This window comes from Nuphar pumila, chromosome 13, assembly GCF_984573655.1.
Source record: "Nuphar pumila chromosome 13, dmNupPumi1.hap1.1, whole genome shotgun sequence".
In the NCBI taxonomy this organism is placed as follows: domain Eukaryota; kingdom Viridiplantae; phylum Streptophyta; class Magnoliopsida; order Nymphaeales; family Nymphaeaceae; genus Nuphar; species Nuphar pumila.
The window spans coordinates 18,280,187-18,294,510 of NC_143261.1; the positions used below are offsets into that span (position 1 = coordinate 18,280,187).

At 36.5% G+C, this 14,324-nt stretch overlaps 1 protein-coding gene across 3 annotated transcripts in view; it reads left to right on the forward strand.

Annotated features, from left to right (window-relative positions):
* Positions 1 to 2,938: 2,938 nt before the first annotated feature.
* The window catches only part of LOC149817971 (serine/threonine-protein kinase/endoribonuclease IRE1a-like), a 45,364-nt gene continuing 33,978 nt past the window's right edge, over positions 2,939 to 14,324 (forward strand). Inside the window, exons 1-3 of one of the 3 annotated variants that reach the window (XR_016427409.1) lie at positions 2,939 to 5,162; positions 6,340 to 6,610; positions 6,715 to 8,264. Coding sequence is in view for 2 of the 3 variants with exons in the window: in XM_089985803.1 (XP_089841929.1) it covers positions 4,930 to 5,162; positions 6,340 to 6,610; positions 6,715 to 8,264 (2,054 nt within the window). In the remaining variant the exon portion in view is untranslated. The remainder of the gene's footprint in view (positions 5,163 to 6,339; positions 6,611 to 6,714; positions 8,265 to 14,324) is intronic. The other 2 variants (XM_089985804.1, XM_089985803.1) reach the window with 2 other exon arrangements.

Here is a 14,324-nt window from a genome sequence, read left to right on the forward strand (position 1 = left end):
CGGATTATGGTTAGCCCAAAAAATACATTTTTAAAAAATAATCAGACTTTATTTTTTGACATTTTTTCTAGATTTGGATCATATCGGATCCGCTTTGTTTGATCCAAGTTATTATGGATCTGGACCCAGTCTAGGATTCATATTGACTAGAATCTAGTCCAGGTAAGATTCATGTGGATTTGAATATGGATTTGGATCTTGGATTCATATCTAGATCCAAAATCCATCCATGGTTATTTTAAAACGTTAAAATCAACTTTTATATTAGAGATAAGATGAGGTAGAGTTCTACCTGAGGTAGAACTCTAACCCATAGAGCTTTTTAGAGAGGGGTGACACCCTCTAGAATATTTCTTTGGGATACTAAATAAATAAATAATAATAATAATTAATAAAATATTTAATAATATCTAAAAGATAAGGTTATCTAGATGAGAGTGTAGAGTTCTACACATAGTAGAACTCTACTCTCATAGAGTGATCTATAGGGGACGTCACCCCAATTCTAGAAAATATTAAACAAACTATAAAAGGGGTTAGGATCTCCCACTCTCTAGAATTCATATTCTAGAGAGTGAGAGGTAGAGAGAGTAAGAAAAAAAGCAAGGAAGCAAAAATCACGAGGTAAGTGAAAAACAATAAAAGGAAAAAAAAAGAGAGAAAAGAAAAGAAAGAAAAGAAGAATAAACGAAAAGTATTCTTTTCAAAGCATCAATCGATTTTTCCTATCTTTCTCGATATTCGAATCAAGGTACAAGTTTCTTTCTAATTTCTTACAAAAAGGAATATGTATAAATTGATTTGGGCATTCATTTATGGAGAAAAAGGGAAATCTGATTTATTTTAAAGCTACATATGTATATATAAGTGTAGTTAATGTTTTTATAATTTGTGGATTTTTCTTGCTCATCTATGCTAAAAGTATGCATATAGATTTTTAAACCATGCTTTTGAATGCACATTTGTCGATTTTCTCATGTTCATTCAAATATGAATATATATATATATATATATATATTCTAGGTTTGTCTATTCTTATAAATTTGAATATGTTTTGTGATTTAGATTTATAGATCACACATCTGAATATTTTTTTATGATTTAGATGTGTCGATCATGTATCTGAATATATATTATGGTTTAGATTTGTTGAATCCCTTTTTGCTCAAGCATATATATATATATATATATATATATATATATATATATATATATATATATATATATATATATATCCACGAATCTTAATATTTGTTTGAGTCAGATTTGCCGAGTTATATATATAGCCATGAATTTAAATAAATTTTGTTTTGATTCAGATTGGTCGAGTAGCATAACCATGCATCTGAATATTGTTTCTTGATTCATCTTTGTTGAGTTGCATATACATATATCTGAAAATATAATCTTGATTCAGATCTACATATATCCATCCATCTGAATACCTTCTATTGTGTCAAGTTACATATAATCGTGCTTAAACTGTTTGGTAACCACATGCTTATACTATTTGGTTCAGATCTGTCGAACCACATGCTTGTACTATTTTGGTTCAGATTTGCCGAGTTACATGCATATATTATTTTGAATCAGATCTACCCAGATACATGCTCATGCATCTGCATGTGTTTTTATGTTTAGTTTTATTGAGTTTAACACACACACACACATATATATATATATATATATATATATATATATGTATATGTATATGTATATGTATATGTATATGTATATGCAGACCAACATGCATAGTTGTGTACTCAGGTCTAGCTGACCCATGTACATGATTATGATTAATAATATGGATCAACCAGTGTGTTGTCCATTTGAGTACACATGTCTGGCCAATCCATGTACATAAATATGATCATGTACATGGATCCGCCAGCATGCTGTCCACGTGGTATAGGTTTGGCGGACCCATGTCCATGGATCAACCAATAAATTGGTTCATGTGTACTTTTGATTTGACCGACCCATGTATATGATTAAGATCACGTACATGGATCCAACAGGCTGATAAATGGTTACTTATAGTATGGCTGACCCATATACATGATTGTAATCATGTACATCGATGAGCCAACATGCGGATTATCTAATTATTTAAGGTTTGGCCAACCCATGTACATGATTTTGAGCATGTACATAGATCAACTAGCATGTTGTGAGCTTGTATATTTTTTAGTTGGTTGACTCATATACATGGTTCAACCCCAACTATTGGTCTGATATCGGACTAGCCGTGTATGGTTTTATGATGGCAGATACACGTATATGATTGTGGTTGGATTATGTATTTTTTGAATTAATATATGAACATGATCCTGATTTGATCGGTTTGCAATTGTGCATAATCTGAAATGTATTTGATGTTTGCACAAATGTGATCATATGCATATTTGGTCGATTATGCATGAAATTGATCATAAATGGTGTGTTATGCAAGTATTGTATTCGCATGCGTATGTGCTTGGTTTAATATGTATTCATATTTGGTATTTTAAATGTGCATCGTGAACATGTTTGGAGACAGTGTGTGTCGCATATTCATTGAAATTTTTCAAGTTGCATAAATCACTTTTGAGATGTGTTGGTGGTCAGATGTGAACCATTGCAGGTTGTGTAAGCTAGGCGCATGTGTTGCTCCAAATGTTATTGATTTTGTTTATGCATTGCAAAATTTATTTTTGAAAATAATTGGTTTTCAAAAATTTAATTACATTGTTAAATTGTGAGGGTGAGGGCCCAAAATTGTTTTTGCATGTTGATTTACAAAACGGTTCTTGTGTAAAGAACTTGAAATTTATTTGAAATAATAAAAGAGATCAAACAATGTAATTAATCTCTTCCTTGATATCCCTTCTATAATGTGAAAATCTTGAATGGCGGTTATGAGAGACTATGAGGATATTAAAACTCTGCGTGCGATTGTGCTCCTGAACCCAATATGGTGGTTCACCTCCCAATCATGCTTTTAGGAAGATTCAGTCACTTTGCCTAAGGGTGTTGTTGACTCAACTATAGTTATTGGTATACCAAAAAAGTGACATTAGTGGATGCTAATTTTTCTGATGTTTCAACATTAGATGTTGATTTCTAATATTTCGACGAATGATGTTAATTCCTAATATCGGTCGATGAACAAATGTGGAACCCAGTAATAAAATATAACTTGTGTGTTAAGCGACAACTGAAAACCTAACTTAAAACTTCAATAATTATACTCATTTTAAGTATCTGCAGGTTTAAGAAAAAGTAAAAATTAAACTTGTGTGCATTTAAATAGGGACATGCATAAAAAAACAACTATGATAAATAACTTAATAAGTTATTTATGCATATGCATTGAATCATGCATATTTTACCGTTAAGCATTAATTTATGCATTTATGAATATTTGGCTTTGCATAATATTTGTGGCTATGCACGATATTTGGTTAAATGCTTGAATGACAAAGTATTTATGGTAAGTGTTTGCTTGTGTTATTCCTTTGAGTTTTATGCATGAATTTGTTTATGCTATTTTCTTTATTGTTTAAATTTTTAGAGTAATTCGTACAAGAAATTCGGTTCTTATCCATTTTCTTAAAACTGTTTTACAGGCACAGATACTCCTACTAGAGGCTACTAGAGTTGTGACCAGTGTTCTAGGTCATGAGAGGATGGCTCAAATTTATATAGACTGTTTTTATGTCTTTGATATTTAACTTCTTGATAAATTAATAAAGTTTGATTTATTCTTCAGTTAATTCAATGCACAATATGGTTTGTGGGTTGATATATTAAATCTGTGATGCCCTAGATCCTTGGGAGTGTTTTTGTAATTGTTTATTCTATTTTTGTAATTATTTTTACGATGGTCAATTGAGGTTGTTATATGGGGTCTCCTGCTGATCGCTCGTATCTAGATGCTCTTACTCATTTTTATTAAGGCAACAATGAAAAGACAATGTTACCTCTTATTGTTTCAATTTTCATAATCTTAAGCAACTTGTTTAATTGAGGTCCAGCTTAGTTTTTTCAAATATTATATATCAGTTTCTTTTGTTATGATTATGTCCAGGGTATGTTAGCAGTAGTCCATTCGTCCAAATCCAACGGGACCTTAAGCTAAGCAACTCAGTTACTGGCCTCACAACAGATCAGTTCATATATATACAATGTGATCTGATCCATTCACGGCTTGGCTGGTGAATCTTTGCCAGAATGTGGCTGGCCAATATCTGGGCACTGATCCATTTATTCACATGTCGGGAACGGGTCTGTCTCGAACAGGACCGGAACATAAAGATATGGATCTAGATCTTTAGTCCCGACCGCATCTGATTGCTGATTCAGTAAGTCATGTAAGTTGATGCAGATCCAATCATGATCCGACCCTCAGATGTGAAAATAGCAACCCGAAAGGATGAAGGCAACTTTGGCTGATTATGGTCTTTTAGTGTCGGACCCAAAGCCAACGGCTACATGGTTCGAACCGAGTCTTGACTCTTGATAGGCTGATTATTACTTCGGGTATGGTTTTGCTTACCGGCTCCGATTCGGTTAAAAACCCGCGTACGCGTAAAACGTAAAACTAACGGTTCGGGTAAATCCGTTTGCTTACGCAGGAAGGAATCAGACGACAAACGTGATACGACTAACGAAGAAAGCAAGAGGAAGGAGACCGTTGAGCGAGCTTCCATCCTTCCCTTTCTCTTCCCTCCTCCTCCAATCCTTCCTTCCCCAATTCCCTCCTACCACCTTAATTTAACGTTAATTATTCCTTGCACCCCCTTCCCCCCCCCCCCCCCTCAAACGCTCGATTCCTCCCGGATCTCCTCGTCTTCGATGGCGTACTCTCTGGTTTTCTCTCCTCCCCAATTCCTTCTTATATCGTCTCCAGTCATCCGCGTCGATTGATTTCCGCTGATTGAATGCCTAATGGCTTCTCGTTCGGCTTTTCTGGCCTTCATTCTGGTGTTCCTGCTCTTCAATCTGCTGCTCTTCTCGGCGTTTCCGCGCCTCGGGTTCGGCTCGGAGAGCGCTTCTCTTGTTGCACAGAAAGGCGTGGTTTCGGCTCCGGGAGAGCGGCTGAAAGTGCTTCCTGACGCAGAGGGCGGAGTAGTAGTCGTGCGCGCGGGTTCCAGGTCGCTGTTGAGCCATTTGCCCGGAAGGTGAATGGTTGGCTGTTTTACTTTTATGATTTTATTAGTTTTGTTGCTGTCATGTTATCGTGGCGTTTTTTCCTAAATGGGTGTGGCTTTTGTGATGTCGGAGTTTGGTTTCGGTTGCCGTTGTCGTGTTATCGGGGCATATGATCCTGTGATTTCTGCATATGGTTTAGAGCAAGAATGTGCTGTATTTCTACCGAACAAGTTTGATCTTGCAATGTATCAAATTGGTCTGAAGTGCAATTACGAATTGGTTATTGTGGTTTCTGAGCTGACCGTGGAAATTCTACTAATTCAGTGCGGTTTTGTCGTTTCTGAATACAATCTCGGTTGAGATTGTGCTGCGTTTCTACTAAGCCAGTGTAATTTCATCATGATTTCATAGTTTGGTTATGATTGCAATTGCATGGAGGGTTCTACTAGAACGTCTTGCTCTTGTGATTTCTGAACTGGGTTGGCAGAGATTCTGCTAACACTCTGTAGTTTTCTAATTTCTGAAGTTGGTCTCGAATCGATCACTCATGGCATCTCTCTCTATAAATAAATAAATATATATATATATAAATATATGAATAAAAATATATATAGTGAAAATGGAATATGTAAACCAGCAAAATATGTAAACTAGTATGAACCGAGATTTTCATAAGGTTTTTTGCAAATCTAACCCTACAGATGCATTAGGCATGATCCATTTGCTTTGGAATCGAGTGTTGGATCAAGAAATGTGATTTTGAATGTTTGAATATTTACTAAAATTCTGAGCCATTGATTTTGAGACCTCAAAAGATCCTTCTGATACATTGTAATGGGATGATCTAAGAGTTTGTTTCTATAAAGCCAGCATCTAGATTGCATCCGTACGGTGAAATTTTGAAAAAAATAAAAAACCCTATGAAAATCTGGTTGCATACCAGTTTACATATTTTGCTGGTTTATATATATATATATATATATATATATATATATATATATATATATATATATATATTGTTGGTTCTTTGCTGGACCGTCTCTTATTTTTCTCCATGTCTTTTGTTAACTTATCACATTATACTTTGCTGTTTTTTTTCTTTTCAGTTTCCTTTTTTTTAATTTAACGTGCTGCATTATATTTTTCTGCACCCTGAACCAATCCCCTTTCCCTTCTTGTTTCTGTATTTTTCGTTTGTGCTGAAAGCAACCAGCATGAAACATCTCTTGTTGCTCACTTAGATGGCGAAGTACATTTGGTCGACCTAGAGTCTGGGCGATCCCACTGGTCATTCAGATCTGGGCCTCCACTCACTTCATCTTACCAAAGGCCTAAAAATTATGGGGATGATTACGATTATTCATCTGGACTTCTTGGGAAGTATGAAAAAAAGGAACTGAGATCGAAAGATGACTTCTACATATATTGCGGTGAAGATTGGGATCTCTACGTGTACTTCAGGAACCATGGTAGCAAGGTGGGTTTGCCATGATGTACTAATTTTTTTTCTTCCCCTGTTTCGCTCATGCGGATGATGACTTTCAGAATTGCTCTTTATGCCTTATTTATTCTTTCATACAGAAACTGACATTTTCACCAGAAGAATTTGTGTCTATTATGCCACATATATCAGACGCTGGGGAGGTTACCATTGGGTCAAAAAAGGCTACTACTTTTCTTGTTAATGCAAGGAACGGGGAAGTGATCCGTAAATATGGTTTGGATGATGATGATGATGAGGTGATAGGGAAAGGAAAAAATGATTACCAAGAAAGTCTGGCCATGTCGAAAGAAGGTGTTGGAGCTTGGATACAATCAAGCACACTTAAACCTGCTGAACCAATTTTCATCACGAGGACAGATTACTCCTTGACATCATATGCACCAAAGAAGACAGTCCTGTGGAATGTGACTGTTTCTCAGATCGAGGCTGCTTTTATTTGCCAAGACCCACAGAGTGGCTATGCTGGGATATCAGGCAGTACCGTGGATGGGCTTAACTTGGAAGGTGATGATGGTTTTAAGAGTCCAATCAAATGTCAAACGAGGGTTGCAGTCTCCCGAACTCGTGGTCCTAAGGTTATAAAGGATGGTGTGACTTATGTTGTTGACAAATTACCATTGACTGAGCTCACGGTTCAGAAACATTCTCTGGAGGGTCACAGCAAGAATCTGAAGGTACTGGAAAAAAATAAATTCCTTTCTTATTTGCAGATGAAAACACGCTCTCCTTATCTGCCAATGGGACAAGGGAACCTTTTAGCACAGTTACCATCCAACTATGACAGAGTAGAATTCAACAACCAGAATGAACTGTATAGAAAAGAATCTCATGATGATCCATGGGCCACGACAGTATATGAAACAAAGGGTGCTGTTTCACAGAATTATAATGTTTTTATGTTACTTGCCCCTTTATCAATCTTTTTTATTCTTGCTGCATTTATGATAATGTTGGTAATGGCATTGATAAGCATAAGATATCATAATAAACAAGCAAATACAGCGAAGAAGGATTCCACAGGTGGCAAAAAGAAAAGGGCTCAAAAGGTTGGTTATATTAAGGACTCCATAATGGCTGATGTAGAGGAAAAACTCCCTCAAGCCAAAGATGAAGAGGCCGAGGCACTGCATGCATGCTCTGAGAAAATTGATAAGGATCCACTGCTTAATATTATGAAAGGGAATGAAGGCGGGGGGCGCATCATAGGCAATCTTTTTGTGTCCAATAAAGAAATTGCAAAAGGAAGCAATGGTACAGTGGTTTTTGAAGGAATCTATAATGGCCGTCTTGTTGCTGTCAAGCGCCTCGTGCGTGCACATAGTGGCATAGCCAGCAAAGAAGTTGAAGCTCTTCTGCAAGCTGATAATCATCCAAATATCATCAGATGGCATGGCGTGGAATATGATGCAGACTTTGTTTACCTATCGTTAGAGCGTTGCACTTGCAGCCTCAGTGATTTGATTGAACTATATGCACCTCTTTCACAAGATGGTTCTTCCTTTGATAATTCCATTTCGGGCATTAAGAATGACAATGATTCACGGCTGAGTTCCATCGATGGTATTGGGAATATTGTATTGTGGAAAGAAAATGGATATCCTTCAACTGAATTATTAGGATTGATGAGGTTTGTTAAGAAGCTTCTTGCCTTTTTGAGCCCTTTTTGTATCTGCTATGCGTGTGAAGAATGTAGTGCATGTTGTATGTGTAACACTTTCATAGAGTTCCCTCTGCTATTTATGTTTCTTGTTTGTTTACCTTTTATGGTTGTTATTTGTTTCTGGTTTTGTTTGATGTATTTGATATATGTTCTGTTCATGTTTATATTTATCCTCTATAATTGATCTACTTCTCTTTCCAGAGTAATGTGACATTCTTTTCTAGCAATCATTAGTGCACATTTTTCTCCTTAAACCAGGAGAAAGTTTGAAATTATCAAAGAAAAGCGGTGAGAACGAACACTCCACATACAAAATGCTTTAGTCTTGCCTCATAAAATGAAACAATGTAAGAATCAACAAAGCATGGTTCATTTATAACAGGATGAGAAGGAAAATATTAATGTTAATATGGTTTCAACTTAGACTTTTGACATCAACCGAAGGTAGTGATATAATCCAAAATCAGTCTGATATGCTTAGACATGGTTCAACGTTTGTCTGACAGGCCTTTGACTGTCAGTGTTGTCAATGTTTTTGTATAATGCCCACTGTCCAGTGCCATGTCATGTCGGTGCTGGTAGATATGCCAGAGTGAATTGTCCTAATGACATAGCTTGGCTGATTATTTCCTTTTTAGGCTATGATTAATCTGTCCACTAATCCTTTAAAAGCACTGTTATCACCTGAAAACCATAGCATCTCAGTAATAAATGGGGTCTTTGTTTGAGCTGTACTCTCTTCCTGTCTCTTACCTTCGTCCTTGTCTCTCCCTCTTGGTATTTCTAGAGATTATCATTGAGATGCATGAACGTTGTGTTACAAGAGACTGAATTCTTGTGCATCTTCTGTTGGCAGGTATAAGTTACTTTTTTTCAGAGGATGTAGTAACCTTCTCTAACTTATTATTATTAACTTGCATTTTGTAGATTAACTGGTTTGGCACTGGAGGGAGGTCTAGAGCCTTCCTCTGGAATGATGTTGATAGGAAAAAATGGTTTTGCCGCCCTTTTTTGGGTGGCTTCGGTCCAATTGCACCTGGCTAGAAGTAATTTATGAAGAGTTTGTTACATTGGATTCTCAGAATTTTGTTCCCAACTCCCTGTTGCAGCCAGATAATAAGTATAAACATTTATGGTGCTGTAATACAAAAGGTTTCCATTTGAAACCCTTCTATACGTTCCTCATGGGCCTGGGCACCTCTTGGCTTGGATGCTGTTATGATTGTTGCAGCAGTAAAAGCCTGCAAAAAGGTGGAAATAAGAAATGAAAAAAATTACAAAAATAAGAAAAAATAAAAAGGAGGAATTACAATCATATTAAAAAACATGAATATGCGTAAAATATAAAAATGACTAAAATACCTATACAACTAAAGAAATATATATTTTATATGTATAAGTAGATGGATACATGTACATATATATGTATATGTATCTTCTTTTATATATATAATATACCACCACCACAACAACAACAACAACAACAACTACGCCTTCATCCCAAAACAATTGGGGTCGGCGATATGAACCAAAAAAGAAAATCATTCTAGGTCTTCCACATGAATCCTTCTCCTCCAATCATTTTTATCCAATGCCATGTCCTCGGTGAGGTTCAAAGCATTCATATCCTTTCCTATCATCTCCATCCAAGTCTTCCTAGGCCTACCCCGACCTCTTTTAACTAATATATTTTCCCATTTCTCCATCCTTCTAACTGGAGCATCATTAGGCCTTCGCCGAATATGTCCAAACCACCGTAAACGATTCTCTCTCATCTTATTTTCAATGGGTGCAACGCCTACCTTCTTACGTATCTCCTCGTTCCGAATCTTATCTTTTATTGTATTTCCACACATCCATCTAAGCATACGCATCTCAGCTACACTCATTTTTTGAATATGATGTCTCTTGGCAGCCCAACATTCCGTATCATATAGCAAAGCAGGCCTAATAGTCGTCCTATAAAACTTTTCCTTCAACCGCAATGGCATTCTACGATCGCACAACATTCCAGTTGCACTTTTCCATTTCATCCACCCAACTTTTATCCTATGATTTACATCTCCATCAATTTCTCCATACTTTTAAATGATAGATCCCAAATATTTGAAACAATCATCCACCGGTATTTCTTGCTCACCAAGCTTCACTACACTCCCATCACTACTTCATTGCTTACTAAACCGACATTCCATATATTCTGTCTTACTCTTACTCAACTTAAAACCTTTTGCTTCCAATGTATGTCTTCATAAATCTAACTTAGCATTAATCCCAACTCTAGACTCATCAATCAAAACAATATCATCAGCAAACAACATACACCATGACACATTTTCTTGAATTGATCTCGTAAGCTCATCCATCACTATAGGAAATAGGAAAGGGCTTAAAGCAGATCCTTGATGTAACCCAACCGTTATAGGAAAATTGGTTGTCACCCCTCCACAAGTGCGAACATTGGTTACTACTCCTTCATACATATCTTTAATTATATTAATGTACTTGAGAGAATCACCTTTCTTCATCATTGTCCACCAGAGAACGTCCCTAGGTACTCTATCGTATGCCTTCTCCAAATCAATAAAAACCATATGCAAATCTTTGTTCCTTTCTCTATATCTCTCAATAAGTTGTCTAAGAAGATGTATAGCTTCCATAGTTGATCTTCCAGGCATAAAACCAAATTGATTCTCCGATATCATGACAACCTTCCTCAACCTAGACTCAATCACCCTCTCCCAAAGTTTCATAGTATGATTCATGAGTTTTATACCACGATAGTTTGTGCAATCTTGTATATAACCCTTATTCTTATATAGACGCACCAAAGTACTCTTCTTCCACTCATTAGGCATCTTATTTGTCCGTCAAATCTTGTTAAAAAGATTTGTCAACCATTCTAAACCTTTCTCTCCCAAGCATTTCCAAGCCTCGATAGGTATACCATCTGGGCCAACTGCCCTTCTTGATTTCATTTTCTTCAAAGCATCTGCAATTTCTTTCTTTTGAATCTTGCGCACGAAGTCACGATTCATCTCATGAAAAGGAATGGAGAAGTCTCCAAGATCCTGAGCATGACTTTCATTAAATAGCTTATCAAAATAATCTTTCTATCTCTCCTTAATCTCCTCATCTTTGACTAAAACCCTTTGCGTTTCATCTTTGATACATCTAACCATACCCAGATCCCTCGATTTCCTATCTCTCATCTTTGCAAGCCTATAAATATCCTTCTCGCCCTCTTTGGTATCTAACTTGTCATAAACCTCCTTATATACCTTATCCCTCGCGATTTGAACTACTTTTTTAGCTTCCTTCTTTGCTATCATATATTTCTCCAAATTCTCATTTTCACGACTCTTACTTAGATTTCTATAACACTCTCTTTTAACCGTAATAGCTAATCTGACATCCTCGTTCCACCATAATGTATCCTTACCTAGCGGTGCACCGCCTTTAGACTCACCTAATACCTCCTTAGCCACCTTTCTCATGCCACCCGCTATCTTATTCCATATTGATTCTGAATCATCCTCGAGACACCAATCCGCTTCCTTAACTACCTGCTCTACAAACATTCCTTGTTTAGCTCCTTTCAGTGCCCACCACTTAATTCTAGGATCTATCCTATGTCTATCCATTTTCTAAGATCTAAAATTAAGACTCTATGTTGTGTAGCTACACTTTCTCCCGGTATAACCTTACAATCGATGCAACAACCCCTATCTCTCTTTCTAAGTAGGAAAAAATCTATCTAACTCGTATTAACCCCACTTTTAAATGTTACTAGGTGAGACTCCCTCTTCCTAAACTAAGTGTTTGCTAAGATCATATCATAGGACAAACCAAAATCTAAAATCCTTTCTCCACTTTCGTTTCTTTCTCCTATACCATAACCTCCATGAATACTCTCAAATCCATCCCTACTAATGCCTATATGTCCATTAAGGTCACCGCCGATGAAAAGTTGTGACCTTAATGGACATGTAGGCATTAGTAGGGATGGATTTGCGAGTATTCATGGAGGCTATGGTATAGGAGAAAGAAACGAAAGTGGAGAAAGGATTTTAGATTTTGGTTTGAATAAAAAATACATTGTCTTATGAATTATAATTTAACACCCCCCTCAAACTTAGGGCAAGATGACCAAAAGTTTGCCAAGGAGGAAATTGAACCGCGGAGCACACAAAGCTTTGGTGAAGAAATTTGCCAACTGATATTCTGAAGTTATATATGGAAGATCTATAACTCCTTTCAGATACGCTTCCCGAACATAGTGACAATCCATCTCAATGTGTTTAGTCCGCTCATGAAAAATATGATTTTTTGCAATGTATATTGCACTCTTGTTATCACAGCATAGCTTGGTGGACCCTTCTATTGAGATCCCCATGTCTTCTAATAGCTGATGAATCCATACAATTTCCATGGTAGTAGTCGCCATGACACGATATTCAGCTTCTGTTGAGGATAGAGACACTTTTTGCTGCTTCTTATATCTCCATGAAATCAGCGAGTCTCCTAAAAACACACAAAAACCAATGGTGGAGTGACAGTTATTTGGGTCACCTCCTCAGTCAGAGTCAGTATAAGCAATTAATTTTAATTCAGAAGAAGAGGATAAAAATACTCCCTTGTTTAGTGTGCCCTTTATGTATCTCACAATCCGCAAGATGGCACTCATGTGAACTGATGTTGGTGCATGTTGGAACTGACTTGCAGTATGAAATGCATGAGAGATATCTGGTCTAGTAATACTCAGATACATCAAAGATCCCACAAGCTGTCTATAGGGGGTGGGATCGAAGAGAGGAATACCATCATCAATCTTCATTTTGGCTCCTACTATAGCAGGAGTTTCACAAACCTTATCATCCGTAATACCTAACCTGTCAATAATCTCAGAGAAAAGCTTAGTTTGAGATAAAAATACCCTCTATGAGAGTATGCTACTTTAATACCCCAAAAATAAGTTAGAAATCCCAAATCAGACATTTCAAACCTATCCTTCAAAATTGATTTTATGCTTTTAACCCCTTTAGAATCACTTTCGGTTATAAGCATATCATCCACATATAAGAGCAGAATGACAATCCCTGCATTGGTTTTTCTAACAAATAAGGCAGTGTCAGTGAAACAAGAAGAAAAACAATTTTCTAACATTACAGAGTTAAATCTATCATACCAAGCCTTGGGGGCTTATTTTAAACCATAAAGTGCTTTTCAAAGGCGAAGCACTTTCCCTTTGGGAGTCTCCATTCTTGGTGGAGCATCTATATATACCTCTTCATTCAGATCACCATTTAGGAAGGCGTTTTTAACATCCATTTGATAGATGTTCCATTTATTGACTGAGGCAATGGTAATGAGACATTGGACAGTGACCATTCGGGTCATAGGGGTAAAAGTTTCTTTATATTCAATCTCATATTCTTGACTATATCCCTTTGCAACTAATCGAGCTTTATATCTCTCAAGAGATCCATCGCTCTTAATTTTTACCTTAAATACCCATCTACACCCTATTGCTTTCTTACCCTTAGAAAGATCTTGGAACTCCCAAGTCTTTGCCTTGTTGAGAGCTGAAAGCTTACATTCCATTGCTTTTAGCCATTCATCATTCTTTTTGGCTTCTTTGAAGTTTCTGGGTTCTATATAGGAATGAATGGCGCTAAGGTAGGCTCTATGTTTAGGAGTAAACGAATCATATGAAATAAACCTAGAAGGCATCTTTCTACTTCTCTCAGTTCTTCGTAGGTTTTCATCATTTGTTGAATTGAACTCACTAGGTTCACTGAATTTTTCAATTGCACTCATAAAACTGTTTCTATCTCTATGGGTATATGTTATAGGATCTCTCAATGCTCCTTCATTTCTATGTTGGGAGATAGGTGGATGGGAAGAGCCATCTTCTTTATCATTGACGTCATTATGAATGAAATTGTCATCACTATCATCATCATGTGCTAACATTTCAAATAAAAAAGAGTAATCCATGTTTTCTTCAAAGGGTTCACTCCTTTC